At 38.7% G+C, this 27,655-nt stretch overlaps 1 protein-coding gene across 1 annotated transcript in view; it reads right to left on the bottom strand.

Moving 5' to 3' along the window:
- Positions 1 to 27,655, bottom strand: part of LOC120860803 (catenin alpha-2-like) — a 1,410,064-nt gene that overhangs the window by 1,106,667 nt on the left and 275,742 nt on the right. The window contains exon 3 of the mRNA XM_040236521.1: positions 14,134 to 14,329. Coding sequence (XP_040092455.1) covers positions 14,134 to 14,329 — 196 coding nt within the window. The remainder of the gene's footprint in view (positions 1 to 14,133; positions 14,330 to 27,655) is intronic.

Below are 27,655 nucleotides of genomic sequence, written 5' to 3' on the forward strand. Positions count from 1 at the left end.
ATAGGCAGGTGGATTGTTTATCACTGAGCCACCTGGGAACTCCTCTGTTATCTCTTAACATGTTGCAACAGAAGCCACTGGGCTTGCAACTAGCAAAAAATTTTGCACACAGGATATTTTATTTAACAAAATATATAATACGTAAAAGTATTACAAATGTTAAAATTTGAATTAAGATGAATCCTAAGGTATATGGCATTTTCATATTTATGTACTTTTTCTTCATGATATTTTCACATCAAACCTCTTATAATTTTTGTCATTGTATATATCTCTAGGTTTTTATATTTTTAACTTGTAGTATTAAAGCTTCTGAAGATTTATCTCATTCCTGGATAGCATCCTTTTCAATGGAAATAAAGGCTTTAATTAAAGATGATGGGTATAATGATGCAATATACTTAGGCTATTAGCAATTCTCAAAATTTGGAAGCATAAGATTCACTTGGTTCCTATCTGGAAATAAAGATTCCCAGTATTACCCCAGCCACACTGAATCTAAGTTTGTGGCTGTGTGTGTGTGTTAGTAACTCAGTTGTGTCCAACTCTTTGTGACCCCATGGACTGTAGTCCACCAGCCTCCTCTGTTCATGGAATTTTTCAGGCAAAAATACTGGAGTAGATAGGCATTCCCTTCTCTAGAAGATCTTCTCAAGCAGGGATCAAACCCAGGTCTCCTGCGTTGCAAGCAGAATCTTTACTGTCTGAGCCATCTGGGAAGCTTTTGGCTGGGTGCAGGAATACAAACTTTTATGGATAGCTCTGATCCTGACCCAGTAATTCTGAACTGTGTGGTCTGTGAACTTCACTCTGAGGAACGCTTGTTAAAAAAGCCTCTATAAAGGAGGGAAGGAGGTGCCTTGGGAGGGACGGTGAACAGCGGGGTGTGGACACAACAGATGACCACCAGATCCCTGACTCAGCTGCACTGAGACTGAAAAGACTCACCATACCAACTTCAAGGTCTTCTCTCCACTCGATCTAATAAACATGTATCTGCTATATTACTTGAATATTATTTTTTAAATTAATGGATCTACACTCAGCAGGATACAGGTTCCAAGTAGGGCAGGAAAGAGGACACTGCCTTCCTTCTTCCAGGACTGGACTGCGTTGATTTACAAATTAATACGGTGGCTGGAGAAGGCATCCCACTCCAGTACTCTTGCCTGGAAAATCCCATGGACAGAGGAGCCTGGTGGGCTGCAGTCCATGGGGTCGCCGGGAGTCAGACACGACTGAGTAACTTCACTTTTACTTTTCACTTTCATGCATTGGAGGAGGAAATGGCAACCCACTCCAGTGTTCTTGCCTGGAGAATCCCAGGGACGGGGGAGCCTGGTGGACTGCCGTCTATGGGGTTGCCGTCTATGGGGTTGCACAGAGTCGGACACGACTGAAGTGACTTAGCAGCAGCAGCAGGGTGGCTGGAGGAAGAGAGCCAGGATTCCAATATGACATTAGAAGCTTCTCGTCCAGGGAAAAAGGGCTTCCCAAGTTTTGCTAGTGGTAAAGAACCCACCCGCCAATGCAGGAGACGCAGGTTTGATCCCTGGTTCCAGAATATCCACTGGAGTAGGAACTGGCATCCCACTCCAGTATTCTTGCCTGGAGAATTCCATGGGGAGAGAAGCCTGGCGGGTTACAGTCCACGCGGTCCCAAAGGGTCAGACACAGCCGAGTAACTGAGCATGCCCATCCAGGGAAAAGGCTTGTAATCAGATCTCAGTTGGGGGATTCACACAGTTGATAAAAACAGGAGTTTCTGTTGGACAGCTCATTGCACCATCACACCATCCTAATACCAAAATGGATGGGGAGGGAGAAAGCTACCAGGCTGTCTTGACCCTTTTGTGGTCCCATGGACTGTAGCCCACCAGCCTCCTCTGGTCATGGAGTTTTTCAGGCAAGAATACTGGAGTGGGGTGCCCTTTCCTACTCCAGAGGATTCCCCAACCCAAGGATCAAACCTGGGTCTCCTGTTTCTCTTATATTGGTAGGCAGACTCTTTACCACTTGCACCACCTGGGAAGCCCCCCAGATGATCAAGAGGCAAAGATTTATGCCTTCTCAGAGATGTGAGGACATCTTTCTCTCACACTCGATTATTTTTTTTCAGTCTTGTTCTGTCTCTGCCCACTGGTTATTTAGTTACTCAATAAATATTGATTGGGTAAAATAATAATTATAATAATGAAACTAGTTGATATAACTATCAGTTCAGTTCAGTTCAGTTCAGCTGCTCAGTCGTGTCCGACTCTTTGCGACCCCATGAATCGCAGCACGCCAGGCCTCCCTGTCCATCACCAACTCCCAGAGTTCACTCAGACTCAGCTCCATTGAGTCAGTGATGCCATCCAGCCATCTCATCCTCTGTTGTCCCCTTCTCCTGTCCCCAATCCCTCTCAGCATCAGAGTCTTTTCCAATGAGTCAACTCTTCACATGAGGTGGCCAAAGTATTGGAGTTTCAGCTTCAGCATCATTCCCTCCAAAGAAATCCCAGGGCTGATCTCCTTCAGAATGGACTAGTTGGATCTCCTTGCAGTCCAAGGGACTCTCAAGAGTCTTCTCCAACACCACAGTTCAAAAGCATCAATTCTTCGGTGCTCAACTTTCTTCACTGTCCAACTCTCACATCCATACATGACTAATGGAAAAACCATAGCCTTGACTAGACAGACCTTTGTTGGCAAAGTAATATATCTGCTTTTGAATATGCTATCTAGGTTGGTCATAACTTTTCTTCCAAGGAGTAAGAGTCTTTTAATTTCATGGCTGCAGTCACCATCTGCAGTGATTTTGGAGCCCCAAAAAATAAAGTCTGACACTGTTTCCACTGTTTCCCCATCTATTTCCCATGAAGTGATGGGACCAAATGCCATGATCTTCGTTTTCTGAATGTTGAGCTTTAAGCCAACTTTTTCACTCTCCACTTTCACTTTCATCAAGAGGCTTTTTAGTTCCTCTTCACTTTCTGCCATAAGGGTGGTGTCATCTGCATATCTGAGGTGATTGAGATTTCTCCTGGCAATCTTGATTCCAGCTTGTGTTTCTTCCAGTCCAGCGTTTCTCATGATGTACTCTGCATAGAAGTTAAATAAGCAGGGTGACAATATACAGCCTTGACATACTCCTTTTCCTATTTGGAACTAGTCTGCTGTTCCATGTCCAGTTCTGACTGTTGCTTCCTGACTTGCATATAGGTTTCTCAACAGGTGGGTCAGGTGGTCTGGTATTCCCATCTCTTGAAGAATTTTCCAAAGTTTATTGTGATCCACACAGTCAAAGGCTTTGGCATAGTCAATAAAGCAAAAATAGATGTTTTTCTGGAACTCTCTTGCTTTTTCCATGATCCAGCGGATGTTGGCAATTTGATCTCTGGTTCCTCTGCCTTTTCTAAAACCAGCTTGAACATCTGGAATTTGGCAGTTCATGTGTTGCTAAAGCCTGGCTTGGAGAATTTTGAGCATTACTTTACTAGCATGTGAGATGAGTGCAGTGGTATGGTAGTTTGAGCATTCTTTGGCACTGCCAAACTATATCACTCCACATTTTAAGTTGTATCAAAACAAAGAAAAGCTTCACTGAGCAGTGAAAGGTCTGATCATCTCTTTGATTTGGAAATGTTTTCATGAAGAAGCTACCTCTTTCATCTGTACCTCTTTATTCTGTACCCTTTACCACTTTGTTCCATGTGATCCTTCCTAATGATGGGTTAAGGCCATGTACATTTCTATCTATACCACGGCCAGATACATCTTATTGGCTGGGCCATGTCTTAATTGTTTTGCCCAGAGAGAGAGTGAGCTGTTGACTGAAGACAGAAAACTCAAGAAATTGTTCCAACAATTAAGAGGGTGTGAAAATACAATAATGAAATAGCACAGAAGCAACTGCTGGGTTACACCATTAAATGAACCTGCTTATTGGGCAAAGATGGACAGTGTCTATCTTTCAAAGGACATATTATGGATTTCCTTCAAGTCTAAGAAAATTCACAAAGAAAATATGTGAGCATTCCATTCTAGCAGATGTTGTTACACACCAAATAAACAAATTAAATAAAAAATTCTTAGATAATTAGCCTGTTATAAATAGGTCTTTTTAACTGCATCCAAGGGAGGAATAACAATCAGTTGTATTCAATAAATCCAATTTTTGAAATGTGAGAGAGTCACACCGATGCCAGTAACAGACAAAAAATATAAAAGCATCTACAAAAGTGTTCAACTATCATATATCCATGGTCTGTTAAAATCACTTCCTTTTTCAATCAAAATAATTGAGATCACTTCATCCACACTGCTTTTGTTCTGATGTTTTCTATAGAACCCATTGTTGGGTATATCTCTCTTTCCTTCTAGCTTTGGAGATAAAGAAATCTGCATCACCTCATGTGATCAACCTGCATTTTGTACCTTTGTATCCACAATTCACCTCACCAGTGGCTCCATCTCTTGATATAGACTCTGACACTTCTGATTTAGGCTAACAAAATAAGCAGGCAAGCAAACAATCATATTCTCTGCTTGTCCACAACACTTTCTCCAATTACTCTTCTATTTCACTCCTTCCATTCTGAGACAATGTTCAGGGTCAAACATTGAGTGTTCTCATGTGTTAGGCACTGTGCTAGTCTTCAGAGGTGAGATAAATGACAAAACGATAACACATGTCCCTCATCTGAGTTCAAGACTACCTTAAGGAAAAAAAAAAATGTGCAGTATATAGTACAATAATGACCAAAGAAGGGGATGGGCAGATTTCCTGCCTACGTTCTTTACTATCCAATCTACTCTCTTCTTTTAGCATTTTTTTTTTTTTTAGGTATTATCCATGCAGCCTCCTGGAAATGTACTTTAAATACAACTGATGGCATCTTTCTAACAAAATCCAAGGTGTTTTCTCATTAATCATCTTCCATGATCTCAGAAGAATTTGACCTGATTGCAACAGCATTCCCAGTTTGGATTGATCACTGTCTTTTTCGCAGAATATTCTATTCTCCTAGATTCAAGATTCTGTACTCCGTTTGCTCTCTGGTCACATTTCAAGGCATGCCTTTCCTCTCTCATTCATTTCTATCCCATTTTCAGCCTTACTGCAGCTTTTCTTCTAAAACTAAACCTTTTTCCTTCTCTATCTATTGGAAAGTACAATACTAAAAGGAAGCTCTGATTCTGAAAGCTTTATTTATCAACTACAAAAACTTTCAAATTTCTGATTTCCCAAAGTTGCAGATGACACCATCCTTATGGCAAGAGCCTCTTGATGAAAATGAAAGAGAAGAGTGAAAAAGTTGGCTTAAAACTCAACATTCAGAAAACTAAGATCATGGAATCCAGTCCCATCACTTCCTGGCAAATAGATGAGGAAATAATGGAAACAGTGTGAGACTTTATTTTGGGGGCTCCAAAATCACTGTAGATGGTGACTGCAGCCATGAAGTTAAAAGATACTTGCTCCTTGGAAGGAAAGTTAAGACCAACCTAGATAGCATATTCAAAAGCAGAGACATTACTTTGCCAACAAAGGTCCATATGGTCAGAGCTATGGTTTTTCCAGTAGTCTTGTATGGATGAGAGAGTTGCACCATAAAGAAAGCTGAGCACCAGAGAATCGATGCTTTTGAATTGTTGGAGAAGACTCTTGAGAGTCCCTTGGACTGTATGGAGATCCAACCAGTCCATCCTAAAGGAGATCAGTCCTGAATATTCTTTGGAAGGACTGATACTGAAGCTGAAGCTCCAATACTTTGGCCACCTGATGCAAAGAGCCAACTGCTTAGAAAAGACCCTGATGCTGGGAAAGATTGAAGGCAGGAGGAGAAGGAGGTGACAGAGGATGAGATGATTGGATGGCAACATCAACTTGATAGACATGAGTTTGAGCAAGCTCTGGAAGTTGGTGATGGATAGGGAAGCCTGGTGTGCTGCAGTCCATAGGGTTGCAAAGAGTTGGACACGACTGAGCAACTGAACTGAACTGAAAGTTTCATTTCCATAGCATTAACCATCTGCTAGGCAGTTTCCTTTATCTACCAATGTTTAAAATTGAATTGGTCCTCTTTACTCAACTATCATCTCTTAACATGTCACAATTAGGTTGTCTAAGGCCAAAAACATGGAATAAATGTTGACTTTTGTCTCTTCCCTTCAACACGTGGCAAATCTTTTATTCTTTTTTGCACTGTCTATAATATTTCAGTTCTTATTTCTATTCCCATAACCATCAGTACAATCCCAGACACTCAAAGTATTTCTTTTTGTTTTGTTTTCTCTGCAATGTTACAATAATGCCTAAGCAATCTAAGTCCTGTCTTTCTATGACTTAGTCAACTTTTCATGAAGTTGCCAAACAAATCTTTCTTAAATATCACTTAAATGGGTGCAAAGCAACTTTCTTACTGCCTTCTTGTTTCTCTTTTATCATGTGTCTATATGTAACCTAGTTCCTGAACTTTTCCTAATCTGGTCCCTATCCACCATCTTATTATATTTCTAATTATGCCTGAATATGAAACTTCTAATCAAATCAGGGTTTTTGTAGCTATCCCCCAAATATTGATGTCATTTGCATCTCTTTATCTTTTAAAATTGTGTTCATTTCACATGTTAGCAAGGTAATGCTCAAAATCCTTCAAGCTAGGCTTCAACCGTATGTGAACAGAGAACTCCCAGATGTACAAGCTGGATTTAGAAAAGGCAGAAGAAGCAGAGATCAAATTGCCATCATTTGTTGGATTATGGAAGAAGCAAGGGAGGTCAGCAAAAACATCTACTTCTGCTTCACTGATGATGTCAAAGCCTTTGACTGTGTAGATCACAATAAACTGTGGAGAGTTCTTAAAGAGATGGGAATATCAAACCACTTTACCTACCTCCTGAAAATCCTGTAGAAAGGTCAAGATGCAACAGTTAGAACTGAACGTGGAACAATAGGTTCTTTCAAAATTGGGAAAGGAGTATGTCACAGCTATATGTTGTTACCCTGCTTATTTAACTTATATGCAGAGTACATCATGCAAAATACTGGGCTGGATGAATCACAAACTGGGATGAAGACAGCCAGGAGAAATATCAATAACCTCAGATATGCAGATGACACCACCTTTATGGCAGAAAGCAAAGAGGAACTAAAGAACCTCTAAGTGGAAGTGAAAGAGGAGAGTGAAAAATTTGGCTTAAAATTCAACATTCAAAAACTAAGAACATGTCATCCAGTCCCATCATTTCATGGCAAATAGAAGCAGAAAAAATGGAAACAGTGACAGACTTTATTTTCTTGGGTTCCAAAATCACTGCAGATGGTGACTGCAGCCATGAAATTAAAAGACGCTTGCCCCTTAGAAGAAAAATATGACAAACCTAAACAGCATATTAAAAAGCAAAGACATAACTTTGCCAACAAAGGTCTGTCTAGTCAAAGCTATGGTTTTTCCAGTAGTCATAAATGGATGTGAGAGTTGGACCATAGGGAAGGCTGAGCACCAAAGAATCAATGCTTTCAAATTGGGCTACTGGAGAAAGCTATTGAGAATCTCCTGGACTGCAAGGAGATCAAACCAATCAATTCTAAAGGAAATTGACACTGAATAGTCATTGGAATAACTGATGCTGGAGTTGAAAGTGCTGACTGTCTTATAGATTTAGCTCCCTAGTAGATACTCAACACATATTCCCTGAGTGCCTAAAGAATGCCAAACTAGGTAAAACATCTTTTGGTATAGAGTTATGTTTATCTGCAACATCTAAATATTGAATGCCAGGCTGTTTCTGCTATCTAACTTTATGTAAGCTACGACCTCATTAATCTTATAAAATGACTGATTGCCATCAGCTCCCTAAAGTGAAACAGTTGCTAACATACACTAATGAGTCATCAGTTGGGGCTGATAAGCAAGAAGAATATTAGTCCATTTGTTTTCAAATTGGTCGCACAATGAAATCATCTGGGGAGCTTTAAAAATCTCAAGATTTGGGTTCCATCCCAGAGTTCCTGACTTAAATGATAAGGTCTGAGGCCTAGACATCAGGAAGTTCAAAATCCTCCCAAGCGATTCTAATATTCACTAAGAAATGAGAACCCCTAGATTAACATCTCCTGGTGAAGGAAACAGCAACCCACTCCAGCATTCTAGCCTGGGGAATCCCATGGACAGAGGACCCTGGTGGGGTATAGTCCATGGGGTTGCAAAGGAGTCTGACACCACTCAGTGACTAAACAATAAGATTAGCCCATAGCTTAAAAACTAGAGCTTTCAGTCCAGGGAGAATATGGTGGTAAACATTAAAAATGTTTTGACATTCTCTGTCCCAAAGCTGCCCAGAGCTTCAGTATGAAGACCTGATTGAGATAACTGCCTCCGCAATCTTCAGTAGAAGCTTCTCTATGTATAATATGTGGGTTATACAACTATTCAATCATGGTTTGCTAAGACCACTTAAAATGACTGCCAATTCTAAGCCACAGTGAGTTACGCAGTCCTCTTCAGAGAGACTGCAAGACACTGATTCAATTCTCTAAGATCCTTGGTCTAGCATTGTTTATTAATAGGAAAGCCTGCTATTGTCTTAAGGAGTACAGATTGATTTCATAAATTATAAAGAATAAATTTTATCTGACATTTATGTAAAATTTAATTTTTCAAAAATCTTTTGTGTCTTCCTTATGTAAAACAACCTAATGAGGCCAAAACAACGATTCTTACCTCTTTTTGAAAATTGGAGACACTAAGGCTGAAACAAGTTTGATGATTTAGCTTAAATTGTGTAGTCAATGGCCAAAATAACACTGGAAGTCAGATATATTAATCAAACATCCAATGCTCTGCTAACTTCACATAAAAATCTCTTTGAATATAACTTGCCATGTGCTGGAGCATCATGCCAGGTCCTTTAAGAACAGAAAGAAATATTCATATCCTGATGAAATTTAAACTTAAATTAGGAAGATAATATACATATATGTAATATATCTATGATAGACACACACACGCACATGTGCACATACACACATACACACACACACACACACACACACACACACACACCCTTGACCAACCATCTTTACTCAAGTCTAAAATATCCCATTTTTATCCAAGTCTAAAATATCGGTATTCTAGGCTTTGACTATGATTTCTCTTTTTTATATATATTTAAGTAATTTATTTTCATTACTTATTTTTAATAGAAATGCTGCTCATATACTTCTTTTGCAGTCTATAATTTAGAGTACAGGAAAATCTTCTACTGAAATATTCTAGGGAAAAATTATTGTCTACCAGTGCAGCATTCTTGCTTGGAGAATTACATGGGCAGAGGAGCTTGGTGGGCTATAGTTCATGGGGTCACAAAGAGTCGGACATGACTGAGTGACTGAGCACACAAAAATATTATCACCACTCGAGCACCTAAAAAACATCTGACATGCAGCTTAGGATTAAAAGATATATATTTTTAGTGATTACAAAATTCAACACTAAGTTTAACTATATGAGATACAATGATGACATAGTTAAATAGATAATTTCATAGATAATCTTGCCAGATTACAGTAATTATAATCTTGAGTGTTGTGACACTTTGAAAGAATAACAGTAAATGATTCTATATTAAAAATATGAAAATGAAGATGTACTATACTAAAACTTCAAGCATTTAACTCAGGCAGAAAATATTTTTTAAAAGTGACAATGCTTTTTACCGTTTGATTTAAAGAAGTAAAAACAATTCAATAAAAAAGATTATACATAATAGATTCAATTCCTAAAGTATATATCATTTAATAAGTAAGCATGTGTGGATGCTAGAGCCACATTAAAGAAGGAAAGTGTTCTCACAATTTCTGAATTTAGAAAGGAAGGAAAGACTATGCTGGAAGGAAAGACTGTTGTTGATGTTGTTTAGTCACTGTGTCCAACTCTTTTGCGACTTCATGGGCTGTAGTCTGCCAGGCTCCTCAGTTCATGGGATTTTCCAGGCAAGAATACTGGAGTGAGTTCCATTTCTTTCTCCAAGAGAAGATGCCTAAGTTTCAAAGTTTTAGCGACTAAATATTCCTACCCTAGTCCTCACTTGCTCCCCCATCCTCCTTGCTCCCCATCTTCCTCTCCAAGTCAGCTCATCCTCTCACTTGTAAATAAAATCTAGGTAATAGTCTATCAGAAAATCTGTACAAAGCCAGACAGGCTAGGGGGTTACACAGTAAAGAACCAAGTTGGAGCAGAAAGCAGAAAAGAGCCTGTGGGCACAGAACTGAAAGGAGGGCAAAAGGACTCTGCCGTCAGAGACGAAAAGCATACGCATGACAGATACGTGAAGTGTACCTGAGAGTATTTGAAGATAGGAGAAACAGAAAACAAAATTTCAAAGTATTTTTTCCAGGAAAATTTATTTTGCAAATATGACAACATTTCCTTGAATTTGACCTTGTTTAGAAAAAGACATGTTGCATCTGGGCTTGATACATAAGTATCATTCCTTATTCATAATTTCTCAGTAATAGGAAATCACTAGTATAATGGAAATTTAAAATATTCTCTAGTGTGCTTGCCTGGAGAATCCCAGGGATGGGGGAGCCTGGTGGGCTGCTGGCTATGAGGTCGTACAGAGTCGGGCATGACTGAAGCGACTTAGCAGCAGCAGCAGCAGCAGAATAACAACAGTGATAAGCTGTCCTAAATTAACTTCTTTATAATTTCTCACTCTAATATTCCTAGGACATTCTGGCCAAAAACTATGCTGGTTATTATATTATGCCCCCAAAACAGCATTTCATACAAGCTTTGAGAAATAGAAAATATTAATTTCTACAGAAGGTGTGAAAACCAACTTCTAAGGATAAAATAAGGGAAAGTTAAGGGTGGTTAGGGAACTAAACAGGAAAATGTAACTTGTCTGATAACAGATAAATCTTTGAGAAAATGGCCTAGAGGCCAGTTAATAAAAACCCTCTGTAGTAGGAGAGGTTCACTATATTGACGGTGGTGATAGTTTCATGGTACACATCTCTGAAAACTTATCAAATTCATCAAAACTTATCACACTTTAAATGTGTGAAATTTATTATCTCCCAATCAACCTAAAAAAAGAAAAAGAAAGTATCCAGGCTACAGATGCATGAACACAAGTGTCCATCTGCAATTCAGAAGGAATACCAGTTTTCAATAGCACTTAGAAACTTGGAAGCTATCATGTTGCTAAAACACATATATAAATATATTCCATCCACATTAGATGAAATATGTAAAATTTAACACTTTGAATTAAAGTAGCAATTTACATGAGTGTTATGTAAATAAAATTAACATTTAGGTTGAAGAAGAGAATAGGAAGCACATGGCAGTATGAAGAAGGATGATTATGTGGTATGGAAGGATGTTGGTATTTCCAGGGACCAAATATCCATCTGCAAATTGAAAAAGTGGCTGGTTTGTGAGTAGAAAGGTGATAGAATACTCAATCATCTATTCCTTCATTTATTCAACAAATACTTCTTGAAGTCTTATGAATGCTAAGCATTGCAAATCAATGGTTGCAAAAGAGACACAGGGTGTTCTCTATCTTTGTTAATTTCCAGTGTGGCAGAGAACAAAGCTATCAATTAAGCCACCTTACAAAAATTATATTATCCAGTGGAAAGTGACAAGGAAATATCCATGAAAGAGTATCCCAACAGTGTCAGGGACGGGTTCCCTGGGAAGGTGTTCTTTGAGCTGGGATGTGCAGAATGAGTCTTTCTTAACTATGAGACAGAAGACAGAATGTATAAAGACCCTGAAGAAGGTAAAATACAGTGCTTCTGAATAACTAAAACAGAAGTTGGTCAATTTAAGAGGTACCTAGGAGTTAAAAAATCTATGTGTCTTTGTGGTAGATTGTATTTGGAAGGAGACGGAAGTAGCAAGCGTGATATCAAGATTTCTGCAACTGAATATATATATGTGGCATCACTGCAGATGAAGACTATGGCCATGAAATCAGAAGATGACTGCGTCTTGGCAGGAAAGTGATGACAAACTTAGTGTATTGAAAAGCAGAGACTTTACTCTGCCGACAAAGGTCCACATAGTCAAGGCTAGGGTTTTCCCAACGGTCACGTATGGCTGTGAGAGCTGGACCATAAAGAAGGCAGAGCACCAAAGAATTGTTGCCTTGGAACTGTGGTGCTGGAGAAGTCTCCTGAAAGTCCCTTGGACAACAAGGAGATCAAACAAGTCGATCTTAAGGGAAATGAACCCTGAATACTTTGGAAGGACTGATGTTAAAGCTGAAACTTCAGTATTTTGGTAATCTGATGCAAACTGCTGACTCATTGGAAAAGTCCCCGATGCCAGGAAAAATTTAGGGCAGAAGGAGAAGAGGGCAGCAGAGGATGAGGTGGCTAGATGGCATCACCGATGCAATGGACATGAACTTGGGCAAACTTCAGGAGATGATGAAGGACAGGCAGGCCTGGTGAGCTGCAGTCCATGGTGTCACAGAGTTGGACACGACTGGGAGACTAAATAACAAAAAGTGTGGCATTTATTAGAAAACAGAGGACAGATGTGAGGCTGGAGGTAGGTGTTTGTTCTAATATCATGGTATCCTAGAATTTTCCACTAAAGCTGCTGAACAAGACCACAACAAAATTTAAAATGTCCGTGTATCAAAGGATACAATCAACAGAGTGAAAAGGTAGCCCACAGGAAGGGAGAAAATATTTGCAAAACAATATCTGATAAAAGGTCTACTCTTATAACTCTACAACAACAACGCAATGGGCTTAAATAAACATTTCTTCAAGTAAGATATAAATATAGCCAACAAGCACATGAAACAATGCTCAATATAGCCAATCAGTAGAGAAATGGAAATCAAAATCACAATGAGATATCATCTGACATCCACTGTGATTACTACGACAAGATTAAAAAAAAAAAAAGCACAGAAAATCACAAGTGTTGCCAAGGATATAGAGAAACTGGAACCCCTGTGCACTATTAGTAGAGGTATAAAATGGCACGGCTGCTATGGAAAACAGTACAGAAGTTCCTCAAAGAATTAAAAAGATAACTACTATATCATCTAGCAATATCACCTCTGGATGTAAATCCAAAATAATTGAAAGCAGGGTGATAAAGAGATGTTTGTATACTCATGCTCATAGCTGGATTATTCACAATGGCCAAAAGGTTAAAGGCACACAAATGTCTACCAATGGATGAATGGATAAATGAAACACAGTATAAATATACAATAAAATAATATCCAGCCTTAAAAAGGAAAGGCATTTTGACATATGCCACAATATGCATAAACCTCGAGGACTTTATGCTAACTGAAATAAACCAATCACAATAAGACAAAAGCTATGATTCCACTTACATGCATCTAGAGTAGTAAAACTCATCAAAAAAGAAACTCACATAGTGCTTGCCAGTGGCTTGGGGGAAGGCAAACTTGGAGGTTGTTTAATAGGTATAGAATTTCAGTTTTGCACGGTGAAAAAGTTATGGAGATTAGTGACTCAACCATATGATTATACTCTACATGACCAAACTACACACTTAAAATGGTTATAATAACATATTTTATGTGCATTTTACTACAATTAAAAATTTTAAATATACTAAACAAATATGATTATTGATAGCTTCCTAGCTATATAATTGATCAACTGGTAGCCAGTTAACCAGATAGAGAGATCTTTGAGAAAAGCCATGAATAGAAATTTGGGAATCATACAAAAGCAATAATAATTTTATTACACTATATTCTTCTCCTCCCTTCATCCATCAAATCTTGAATTTTCAGTGACTTTGTAAATATAAAGGCTTCTCATCCTATCCTCCCCAAAACCTAAGTTTGACATGAGAATCTGGTTTCATTAACCAGGTGAAAACAATTTGAAGAGCAACAGCAGACATGGAGTTTCTGTAGCTGTGTTAAACTGCCACAATAAAGAAATCTCTACCTGCCTACACATCTAATTCCAGCAAAATTAAAAATGGCAAATGTAGATAGAGCCAAAAAAAAATAAGACTACTCTTTTGAGTAGTCTTATTTAAAAGTAGTCTTATTTTTCTAGAAAAAATCCACTGTTTAAACATCATATACATCCCTCTAAAATAATATTATTCTTCCTACCTTGTTTGCGTACATCCTCAACAGCAGCAACCAGTTCTTCTTTGAGATCTTGACTTTCCTTAGCAATCTGTTCACCTTTTTCCAGAAAGTTCTGAGTGGCTTGCTCTACAGATGCAGCCAGTACATGGGCTTTCTTTGACCTTCCTTTCTTTTTACCGGACGGGCCTTTGTTGCTTGTGTTGACAAGTGTTGTCACCTTAAATACAAAAGAACAATTGTAAAATTCCTCTGCATAACTGTCCAAAAATAGTGTATAATTATCTCATAATTTTAAAATATCCTTTGTATATTAACTCATGAATACATATCACAGAGCCTCATCTTAAGGAAAATGTGGAATTATATGGATTAGCATATAAATTAATAGCTATTTATTTCCTGCCGGGGGAAAAAAAAAGGATGTGAATAAAGAAGGAAGAGCAAAAAATACTTGTAAGTAGCTCAAAATTTTCAATCCACTGGAGGTTGTGCTTTCACAGACTGACAAATATAGTGCTGGTTAGAGTACCGAGCTTCAGGGAGAAAAGAAAATAGAATAAATGGTGGAACAGCCTTTGAGCTTTCAGTCAGGAAACCAGTACACAAGTGAGCTCAAAAGTGAGGACAGAGATGAAATAGTAGTTAATAAATGGTGGACTATCAAAATGCCTGATTTACGTGTCACTCTCCAAAGGCTTTAAATGAAGATTGTTGCTATTTCCGATTTCATCTTATAAAAACAAAGTGGTAAATTTGATCCGAAGAGCCTGAATGACTCAGTCTCAACATTTGGTTAACCTGCGAAAATTTCCAGAATAGAAACTAGGTCTGCATTATCACTCCTTTTCTAGGTGTCATAATTTGGATACATATTTCAATTGCCAAACTTCTTTTAGTGCTACATCTCGAGCAATTTAATCTGCTAACAAGCTTTTAATATCTTTTAAACACGTTATCGCCTATTGACTTCTGAAATTTTCTGCCAGTGAGAAGTCTGGGAGGGAAATGAATGGAACTGTTTCATATTCTCTTTAGCTCGTCATCTACACCTCTGCATTATTTTTATCAGATTCATAGGAATGTGGGTGTTGTAGTTTATTTGCACTGAGGTGTCTATCCTGCTTAGCAAACTAAAGCTTTTATTGGAAGTTATAAAGAAAGCTAGTCCACAGAAAAGTTCTAAATGATTTAGTCTCTGCTCTTTACTCCAAATTACAGAGCAAGCAAAGTGATTTGGCAAGTCACAATCAATGTCTAGTCAGTTTATTGGGAAAGATATAATACCAGAAGAAAAAAAAGTATTAAAAAAATGAACTAAGATGATGAATGAAGTAGAACCATTACTTCACACATGGTTACTATAGAAATGGGAGCTATCATATTCAGCTTTCTTTTGATTGCTAACTAATTAGATACAGAGAATTAAAGAAGGACTCTGTAAGGACATTTAAGCACATAAACTAGCTAAAAAAAAACAAAGATAAAATCATTAAGAATAAGACTAAGACTACCCAAAAATGGTTTGTTTGTTTTGTTTGTTCAGTTGCTCAGTCGTGTCCAACTCTTTGCGACCCCGTGAATCGCAGAACGCCAGGCCTCCCTGTCCATCACCAACTCCTGGAGTTCACTCAGACTCACATCCATCAAGCCAGTGATGCCACCCAGCCATCTCATCCTCTGTCGTCCCCTTCTCCTCCTGCCCCCAATCCCTCCCAGCATCAGAGTCTTTTCCAATGAGTCAACTCTTCCCATGAGGTGGCCAAAGTACTGGAGTTTCAGCTTCAGCATCATTCCTTCCAAAGATATCCCAGGGCCGATGTCCTTCAGAATGGACTGGTTGGATCTCCTTGCAATCCAAGGGACTCTCAGGAGTCTTCTCCAACACCACAGGTCAAAAGCAGCAATTCTTCGGCGCTCAGCTTTCTTCATAGTCCAACTCTCACATACATACACTACCACTGGAAAAACCATAGCCTTGACTAGATGGACCTTAGTCGGCAAAGTAATGTCTCTGCTTTTGAATATGCTATCTAGGTTGGTCATAACTTTTCTTCCAAGGAGTAAGCATCTTTTAATTTCATGGCTGCAGTCACCATCTCCAGTGATTTTGGAGCCCCCAAAAATAAAGTCTGACACTGTTTCCACTGTTTGCCCATCTATTTCCCATGAAGTGATGGGACCAGATGCCATGATCCTCATTTTCTGAATGTTGAGCTTTAAGCCAACTTTTTCACTCTCCACTTTCACTTTCATCAAGAGGCTTTTTAGTTCCTCTTCACTTTCTGCCATAAGGGTGGTGTCATCTGCATATCTGAGGTTGTTGATATTTCTCCCGGCAATCTTGATTCCAGCTTGTGTTTCTTCCAGTCCAGCGTTTCTCATGATGTACTCTGCATATAAGTTAAATAAGCAGGGTGACAATATACAACCTTGACATACTCCTTTTCCTATTTGGAACCAGTCTGTTGTTCCATGTCCAGTTCTGACTGTTGCTTCCTGACCTGCATACAGATTTCTCAAGAGGCAGGTCAAGTGGTCTGGTATTCCCATCTCTTTCAGAATTTTCCACAGTTTACTGTGATCCACACAGTCAAAGGCTTTGGCATAGTCAATAAAGCAGAAATAGATGTTTTTCTGAAACTCTCTTGCTTTTTCCATGATCCAGTGGATGTTGGCAATTTGATCTCTGGTTCCTCTGCCTTTTCTAAAACCAGCTTGAACATCAGGAAGTTCTCGGTTCACGTATTGCTGAAACCTGGCTTGGAGAATTTTGAGCATTACTTTACTAGCGTGTGAGATGAGTGCAATTGTGCGGTAGTTTGAGCATTCTTTGGCATTGCCTTTCTTTGGGATTGGAATGAAAACTGACCTTTTCCAGTCCTGTGGCCACTGCTGAGTTTTCCAAATTTACTGGCATATTGAGTGCAGCATTTTCACAGCATCATCTTTCACGATTTGAAATAGCTCAACTGGAATTCCATCACCTCCACTAGCTTTGTTCCTAGTGATGCTTTCTAAGGCCCACTTGACTTCACATTCCAGGATGTCTGGCTCTCGATGAGTGATCACACCATCATGATTATCTGGGTCGTGAAGATCTTGTTTGTTCTTCTGTGTATTCTTGCCACCTCTTCTTAGTATCTTCTGCTTCTGTTAGGTCCATACCATTTCCTTGGCATTTCCTTCTCCAAAGCATGAAAGTGTAAAGTGAAAGTGAAGTCGCTTAGTCGTGTCCAATTCTTCGTGACCCCATGGACTGCAGCCCACCAGACTCCATCGTCCATGGGAGAGGGATTGGGGGCAGGAGGAAAAGGGGACAACAGAGGATGAGATGGCTAGATGGCATCACCAACTTGATGGACGTAAGTTAGAGTGGTGTTGGACAGGGAGGCCTGGCGTGCTGGAATTCATATGGTCGCAAAGAGTCGGACACGACTGAGCGACAGAACTGAACTGAATTTTCCAATCAACACTATGTTAACTAAAGGATCCAGCTAACCAACGCTTCTGTAACTGGAAAATTAATCTAGTCTTTCTACTATAATCTTTGATTGACAACTCCACTTTGTTCGATATCTTCCTTCTTTAAAGTCAGTGGAATCCAATACAGGGTGCAAACACCCTACGGGAGGTAGTGGATAATCCACGAATCCAAGAAAAAATGCCAAGACGCTATACTGGCTTTTTTTCTAAAATAAGAAATTATAAGTTAAGCCAGAGTAATGTTTCATACAACGACTTAAACTGGTGCCACCATCCCACTTCTACCCCAGATGGCCTTGAGCCACATACGACAAGTGGGGCATCTTGAAAGAAAGGTGAGGTCCACAAATCCAAGGAATTGTAATGGTGACCTTACACTTCAATGTATACCTCGTTAAGAAGTTTTAAGGATTATATTAACCAGTCCTCACACACATACAGAAACACCCTCACAAAGCAGACCAGAAACTTAAAAGGACCCCAGCAAAGAAACGAGATTAACTATAGTACTAAAAATGTGACCACCATTTAACTATAAGCGAATGCAAGGATGACCGTCCCCCTTCCCCTCATGTTTTAACTTTTTATTTTGTATTGAGGTATAGACAATTAATAAACAATGTTGTAATAGTTTCAGGTGAACAGTGAAGGGACTAAGCCATATGTATACGTGTATCCATTCTCTCCAAACTCACCTCCCATCCAGGCAGTCACATAACATTGAACAAAGTTCTCTGTGCTATGCAATAGGTCCCTTTTGGTTATCTATTTTAAATACAGCCGAATGTATATGTTCATTCCAAACTTTCTAATTACCCTCCCTCTACTCTTAATATAACTTCTTTGTCAACACTTTGTGAGGCTGAAAAAAAAACCAGTAATCAGAGCTGAGAATTTGAAATATATATGTACATCCATTACTTCTAACAATGAATCTCAGTCCAGTTTCCTTGAGATATTAGCTAATGATGGCCTAAAGCAACCAACTATGATTTGCAAAACTTTAAAAAGATTAAAGCATATAGAAGATGTAACCATTTAGATTATATATTATATATTTATTTTTAGTGAAAAGTGGGTTTATTTATTGTTTTCATTATTGTTAGTGAAAATGACTGATGCTATCATATACACTTCTCTTCCCTCTGTTTATAAGATAAGACTATGTTTTCCAGGATCCCTTGGAGTTTGTGGGGTCAGTTAACAATTCTAACCAACAGAAGGTGAGCCTCAAGTGATATGTGCTCTTCTCAACCTGGGCCAGCTTATACCTCCTCCATGATTTTTCCCCCAAGCTAGAAATTTGGAAGCAGATGTTGAAGATGATGAAGCCACAGGTTGAAAGGCACTGAAGCCCTTAAATTTTCCTGTGGAGGTAATCAACCCATGGATCAGAAAGGCCCGTTTGAATATTATGTCATGAAAAGAAAACTTCTATGATGTGAAGCCTCTGATGTTTTGAGGTTTATCTGTCACAGCAGCTAATATTAACTATATCACTATTATTTATAAATAATATGTATGTGTATATATATATAATGTATATATTGTAAACAATCACAATAAGTCTAGTTAACCTCTATCACCACACATACATTATTTTTCTTGTGATGAGAACTTCTAATATTTACTCTCTTAGCAACTTCCAAGTCCACATTATAGTACTATTATCCATAGTAACCATGTTGTACAACCCTAGGACTTATATCTATGCATTCATTTTTGTTTGCTTGTTTAGATTCCACATGTAAGATAATAAGATATTTATCTTTGTCTGACTTATTTCACTCAGCATAATGCCCTCAAGGCCCATTCATGTTATCACAAACAACAAAACTTCTTTCTTTCTTATGGCTAAACAGTATTCCTCTGTATGCGTTTATATATAACTTTATTTATTTATTCATCCATCCATGGACAGATTATTTCCATGACTTGGCTAGTGTAAACAATGCTGCCATGAACATCACATTCAGATAGCTTTCCCAGTTACTGTTTTAATTTCCTTTAGATAAATACCCAGAAATGGAACTGCTGGATCATGTGATAGAATTATTTTTAATTTTTGAAGAACCTCCATCTGTTTTCCTTTGTGGCTCTAATGTACCAAATTACATTGCCAATAAATGCACAATTCCCTTTTCTCTACAAAATGTGTATATTTTATAATTGTATATAATGCATTAGGTTCAAAAATGTAAACTTATTTAGAAAAATAAGGAACACATTCACTAAATCTGTATGTATAAATACATACACAGAAGCAAGCAAACAATTTTTAAAACCATGTGTAGAATGGACTTTTGGACTCTGAGGGAGAGGGTGAGGGTGGGATGGTTTGGGAGAATGGCACTGAGACATGTATACTATCACGTAAGAAACGAAGAGCCAGTCTATGTTCGATACAGGATACAGGATGCTTGGGGCTGGTGCAAGGGGATGATCCAGAGAGATGATATGGGGTGGGAGGTGGGAGCGGGGTTCAGGATTGGGAACTCATGTACACCCGTGGCAGATTCATGTCAATGTATGGCAAAACCAATACAGTATTGTAAAGTAAAATAAAGTAAAAATAAAAATTTAAAAATAAATAAAACTGAAAAAAAATAAAACCATGGTACATTACTATCATAATATTTGGTAGATAAAGCTTTAGGTAATGGTTTTTCACTTTTTATCCAGCTTTGTAGGCACTTCTTCCAATGAACTGCTGTGAATGTTTCCATTTTCCATATGAAAATGTTTAAAAGAGCCAAGCCCTTTTCTTAGGCAATATTCAAAAGCCATTCTCCTCACACCAACTCAGTGACCTAGGCATAACCTGAGAGTCAGTTAACAGCATGTTTCTGATAACAAAATAAATAGAGATTAAGATAACATTAAATTTATTTTTCAAGTCAGATTACACATTTTCTCTTCAGGTTATGATCCAATTACTGAATCTAAGGATTATTAAATATGGAAGTTTAAGAAGCCAGCTAATGCCTTTAGTTAATTGGGACATTAACATAGATATTGTTAAATAAGCCTATAGATATAGGTACATTAAATTATTACTTATACAACCCAACATGTTTAAAAAGACTCTTTAAAAATTTTTCTTGTGGATTTTATAACCTTTTACTCATTTTTGATTTGAGGAGGAGACAGGTATCTGTTATCTGAGAGTGCAAGTTGCTCAGTCGTGTCCAACTTGTAGCGACCCCATGGACGGCAGCCCACCAGGCTCCCCCGTCCCTGGGATTCTCCAGGTAAGAATACTGGAGTGGGTTACCATTTCCTCCTCCAATGCATGAAAGTGAAAAGTGAAAGTGAAGTCACTCAGTTGTGTCCGACTCGTAGCGACCCCATGGACTGCAACCTACCAGGCTCCTCCATCCATGGGATTTTCCAGGCAAGAGTACTGGAGTAGGGTGCCATTGCCTTCTCCGGTTATCTGAGAGAACTTTATCTAAATATGCTTTTAACTCTTAAAGAAATAAACTTGGACTTCGCTGGTGGTCCAGTGGTTAAAAGTCCACCTGCTAATGCAGGTGAGATGGATTTGATTCTTGGTCCAGAACTACTGAACCTGCATACCTAGAGCTGGTGCTCAGCAACAAGAGAAGCCGCTGGAATGAGAAGACCACTCATTGCAAGGAAAAATAGCATTAGCTCACCACAACTAGAGAAAGCTCATGTGCAGCCACAAAGACCCAGCACAGTCAAAAATTAATAAGTAAATTTTAAAAAATAAAGAAATAAACTGTATTTGGCAGTGAATATATGAAAACATAGTTGTGACATACATAAAGTTATAGGATAAATATTTTCCCTCCCCCTTTTCAATTTGAGAGAGCTTTAAGGAGCTACTGTTAAACGCTTGATGATATCCCTCATGTCAGGATACTTCCCTCAATACTACTTACCTTAATACACCTCACCAACAACCAGCCAGATTTTCCACCTTCTCAAAATCCTTACCAAGCTTGCACCAACCATGCATCTTCTATTTCAGTCCACCCACAGGCATCTTAAACTATCCATTTTCTCTGGACCCAAACGGTAAGTAAAACTCAAGGTATAACTAAGCACACGACAACTCTGCTCAGATCAGCATTGTGGTCAGAAATAGCCTATTACAACTCCCCTTGTCAGTGAGGGGCTTTCCTGGTGGCTCAGCTGGTAAAGAATCTGCCTGCAATGGGGAGACCTGGGTTCAATCCCTGGGTTGGGAAGATCCCCCAGAGAAGGGAATGGCTACCCACTCCAGTATTTTGGCCTAGAGAACTCCATGGACTGTGTAGTTCATGGGGTTGCAAAGAATCGGACACAACTGAGCAACTTTCACTTTGTCAGTGAGGTCTGCATTACTGGTATTTTCAAAAGTTATCAATCAACTCAAGCACGGGGTACAACAAAACATGTTAATCAGTTTTTGAGCAATCACAAAAAGTTATTTAGAAACAGATCAACACATTCAGCAAACACTGGTGATGCCAAAAGTGACAGCAGAGCTCCTGGAAACAACACTTCTAGTAGCAAATCTAAAAGCATCAGTGAAATCATAGTTATAATGCAGGTAATTCATTACTTTATCACCATGCTCTATCTATTCTTATATCATTTGTTAATATTTGTGCCTAGTAAGTACACTATGTAGAAGCAACTTTCAAAAGTAACAGATTTTAAAACAAAGAAACCTTGCAACAACCTTAAAAAAAAAAAAAAAAAGAAAGAAATTCAAATTCTAACCTGGACCAGGAGATTTTAGCCTAAATCCTACTTATCTTAAGTTAACAATAAAAGAGAGAGTCAAATGGTCAGGCTATTCAGAAGCATAATGTCTTTATGCTTACCTAGTATCTTAAATGTATTTAAAGAAAATTTTTCAGCCGGAAAGTAGTAATATAAACTTCATCACAAGAAATACAAATGATGTGTTCTTTTTCTCAAACATTTTGCAGTAGCCATTAAATATATCTTTTCTCTTTTTCTCCCCTCAATTCCTCTCTCCCCCTCTTCTTACCCCTTCTCTCGTGTATGTATGTGTACACAAGCACACTCACCACATATACAGAAGAGAAAATACAGGCTAGAAATATGCCATTTTGACTTTTACATTTTTTAATGACATATCTTTTACCTTTTTTATACTTAAGATTTAGTTAATCGCTCAAGTCATATCCAACTCTTTGTGACCCCAAGGACTGTGGTTCACCAGGCTCCTCTGTCGAGGGGATTTTTCAGGCAAGAATACTGCAGTGGGTTGCCATTCCCTTCTCCAAGGGATCTTCCAGAACAAGGGACTGAAGCTTGTTGTGTCTCCCGCATTTCCTGCATCACAGGTGGATACTTTATCATCTGAGCCACCCATTTACTGGGCTATAAGCAATGTATAAAGAGATCCATATCATATGTCATTCATTCATGCACACATATATTCAGTAAGTATTTATTCAATGATATACCAGGGAATATTTGGATGGTAGGAATACTGTAGTGAACAAGGCCAGGTCCCTGGCTCTTGGAAAATATAATCAAATGGAGGAAACATACAATAAACAAATAAACAATTAAAACAGACTTCCAACTTAATATGGAGATGTTACTGTTCCTAACTCACTAACAAGACATCAAAGGCATAAATGCACAAGGAAAAGGTACAGAGATAAGATGACAGAAGATGACTATGTATATCAGTAGATCGCTGAAACCAACAAAATTTTGGAAGCTGGGAAACAGAAGGACATGAGGGTAACTCACTCAGTAGACCAAAGAAGGGTGGCACATATGCCCTTAGCAATGGGAACATGATAGTTGATGCTGCAGAACTCCCAAGGAGTTCAGGACTCCAAGATCAGGTATCTGAGGTAGAGGTGCTGCGGGGGCCTGAATAAAGTACATGTGACATAATATTTTTAAAACGTGTCAGATTCCAGATTCTGATAACTATCATGTTTGAAATGTAAATTTCAAGTCACTCTTTGAAAGTATTGATAAAGAGGCTTTAGATTCTTGGTAAACACAAAAATATAATGACTAGAATTAAAACTAAAATGAAAAATAGAGAAGCCATAATATTAGCACTTCTTGGAACGAAGTGATATTACTGCTGCTGCTGCTGCTGCTAAGTCGCTTCAGTCGTGTCTGACTCTTAGCGACCCCATGGACTGCAGCCCACCAGGCTCCTCCGTCCATGGGATTTTCCAGGCAAGAGTACTGGAGTGGGTGCCATTGCCTTCTCCAGTGACATTACTAGTCTCACACGAAACGAAGGATACTTGCAAGCCACAGAGGATTCACTTAACACAAAAGCAATAAATTCTGAAACAAGATTTCTCCACTTGCCTATTTAAAAATAGTTTTTCTCCAAAATCAAGAAGCAAAATAATACCACCCAAACCTCTTCCTTTCTATTGTGGATTAGTCTTTACACTAGAATCAAAATTAATCATGACTAATAATGCGACCTCATTTTTTCCTTTAGAGAACCCTAAGCACCCAGTGTTCCTAGATATGCACAGGTTAATACACATATAGCACAAGTTTGTGAGAATGAGGAAATGAAAGTATTATCGCTATTACTCTGATAACAACATGAAACACTGAGAAAGTCACTTGCCAGAGCTCATAAAGCCCACTGAAGGAGAAAAATTCTGGTTTTAATTTGTCTAATACTGGCAGTTTATTCCCCTAAGATAATGTTCAACACATATTTGCCTCATTTTATATACAGTATGAATTTCTCAAACCAAAAGCAACTAACTGCATTCTATAGCTAGAAAATGGATGTGGCTACACGAATTCATTACAGTGTGCATGACATACCCCTTTTTAAAATGTTCCCTTTTTTCCAAAGATATAATTATATCATCTACTGACATTTTCTGAGTTTGGTATGTAAGTGTACTTTATTATTCTCCCATTAAGCTATAAACCGCTGATAAAATGCCAATGGCTTGAATAAAGAGCACAGTGACATTTTACTGTAGGGTCATTGCGCTATGGACAGAATGCCAGCCCTCTGCTTGAATGTACTGCACATTGTCCAGCTGCGTTTCTTAAGCATCACTTCTCAAAGGCTTCAAGGTTTTTGGGAATTATTGATGAAATAAAGGGGAAAACGAGCAGGTTATAATTATCTTGTCAAGATTCTTCTTGTGAACATTTATTTGGACAACTCACAAAAAAGCAAGCATCTCATTTTCTAATTCAGAATATCATTTCTCTTAAAAAAATTGTATTAGCATCTTTGAAATTGCAGACTGGGGTCTAGAGAATCAGTCCTGAAGCAACACTGCAGATTGAAATGTCAGTAAAAGTGCAATGGAGAGAAGGCAGGCTTTGGAGCTACCATGTTTCATTTGGCCAAGAAATTACTCAATATGAGACTCAGTGTTCTATTTTGAAAAATGAAAGTAATCATATATACCTCAAAGGTATGTTCTGGGCTTCCCAGGTGGTGAAAGCAGTAAAGGACCTGCCTGCCAATGAACGAGACATGAGATGCGGGTTCAATCCCTTGGTCAGGAAGATCCCCTGGAGGAGAGCACAGCAACCCATTCTACTATACCTCACCATGGACAAAGGAGCTTGGAGGGCTACAGTCCATAGGATCACAAAGAGTCAGACACGACTGAAGCAACTTAGCACGCACGCAACGTATGTTCTGATGTTTAAATACAACAGCTTATTTAGAATACTTAGCTCTGTAACAGAGGTGCATGTGTGTGTGCTAAGTCACTTTCCAGCAAGCTCCGGGAAATGGTGAAGTACAGGGAAACCTGACATGCTGCAATCCACGGGGTCGCAAACAGTCGGACAAGACTGAGCAACTGAACAACAAATTCTTTGTATCCTAAATAAATAAGTGGGAGATTATTAATTTAACAAAGAAGTTTCTGATGTCAAAATTTAGAGGGATTAACAAAGGAGTCTCAGAAATTTCGTTTTCAGGGATCATCTAGAGTAATTTGGGTATCTTACTGGAAGCCTTCTGGGGCTCACAGGGGGCCCTGCTGATGCCTGGGAACCATTCTAGTTTCTTGCATGCATGCACTATGCTCAGCCATGTCTGACTCTTTTGCAACCCTATGGACTATAACCCACCAAACTCCTCTGTTCATGGAATTTCTTTACCCATGTATTTTATGAAGTTCCTCATAATTTTCTTTAGATATGCACTTCATTTTTTTTTTCATTGTTTTTTTTATAACCTTCTAAACTGACAATACCTATATAGCACCATTCAGTTCAGTTCAGTTCAGTCGCTCAGTCGTGTCCAACTCTTTGCAACCCCATGAATCGCAGCATGCCAGGCCTCCCTGTCCATCACCAACTCCTGGAGTTCACTCAAAGCTGCGTCCATCGAGTCTGTGATGCCATCCAGCCATCTCATCCTCTGTCTTCCCCTTCTCCTCCTGCCCCGAATCCCTCCCAGCATCAGAGTCTTTTCCAATGAGTCAACTCTTCACATGAGGTGGCCAAAGTACTGGAGTTTCAGCTTTAGCATCATTCCTTCCAAAGAAATCCCAGAGTTCATCTCCTTCAGAATGGACTGGTTGGATCTTCTTGTAGTCCAAGGGACTCTCAAGAGTCTTCTCCAACACCACAGTTCAAAAGCATCAATTCTTTGGTGCTCAGCCTTCTTCACAGTCCAACTCTCACTTGCATACATGACTACTGGAAAAACCATAGCCTTGACTAGATGGACCTTAGTTGGCAAAGTAATGTCTCTGCTTTTGAATATGCTATCTAGGTTGGTCATAACTTTTCTTCCAAGGAGTAAGCATCTTTTAATTTCATGGCTGCAGTCACCATCTGCAGTGATTTTGGAGCCCCCAAAAATAAAGTCTGACACTGTTCCCACTGTTTCCCCATCTATTTCCCATGGAGTGATGGGACCAGATACCATGATCTTCATTTTCTGAATGTTGAGCTTTAAGCCAACTTTTTCACTCTCCTCTTTTACTTTTATCAAGAGACTTTTTAGTTCCTCACTTTCTGCTATAAGGGTGGTGTCATCTGCATATCTGAGGTGATTGAGATTTCTCCCAGAAATCTTGATTCCAGCTTGTGTTTCTTCCAGTCCAGCGTTTCTCATGATGTACTCTGCACAGAAGTTAAATAAGCAGGGGGACAATATACAGCCTTGACGTACTCCTTTTCCTATTTGGAACCAGTCTGTTGTTCCATGTCCAGTTCTAACTTGCTTCCTGGCCTGCATACAGATTTCTCAAGAGGCAGGTTAGGTGGTCTGGTATTCCCATCTCTTTCAGAATTTTCCACAGCTTATTGTGATCCACACAGTCAAAGGCTTTGGCATAGTCAATAAAGCAGAAATAGATGTTTTTCTGGAACTCTCTTGCTTTTTCCATGATCTAGCGGATGTTGGCAATTTGATCTCTGGTTCCTCTGCCTTTTCTAAAACCAGCTTGAACATCAGGAAGTTCACGGTTCACATATTGCTGAAGCCTGGCTTGGAGAATTAGCTTAATTGCAAAATCTAATTTTGCGTTTTCTTTACTTTTTTCATATAGACTATGGAGAATAGTTCAATAACTTTTAAAATTGAATATTTACATTGTAGAAAATTATACTTTTAGCAATGTGCCAGTGATTCTGAAGAGCAGGAGCTTTGCTCAGCCAAGAAATCTTAGGCAGGTGTTTAATTAGACTAATTAACCTAGTCACTTCCGGTTTTCCATTTGCTCTTTGTAAATGCAGATAAGCAACACAACTGATTGCCTCGTTAGACTATTTAAAACCCGATCACTTTTTATAGCCAAGGAAATTTTTGAACTCAAAATTACAAACTCAAAACATAACATGTGGTCTCATCGCACATATTTTTCTTGTTCTAACCACCACTTTTCTAATTTGATTTTTTCATATAACTTTAACAATATTAGCATAGGGAATAGAGTAATAAAACGTACTCCATATATAAAGGACATAAAAGCGACATGGTTTACTGCTCTCACAGCTTTTCCCAGCACGGATAAAATATGTCTTCTCTCGCCTGACTCACTCTTAAGAAAAATCAATATATTTTGTTGGTCTAGGGATCAAATCTGAA

This window comes from Oryx dammah, unplaced genomic scaffold (assembly GCF_014754425.2).
Source record: "Oryx dammah isolate SB20612 unplaced genomic scaffold, SCBI_Odam_1.1 HiC_scaffold_11203, whole genome shotgun sequence".
NCBI classification, from domain to species: domain Eukaryota; kingdom Metazoa; phylum Chordata; class Mammalia; order Artiodactyla; family Bovidae; genus Oryx; species Oryx dammah.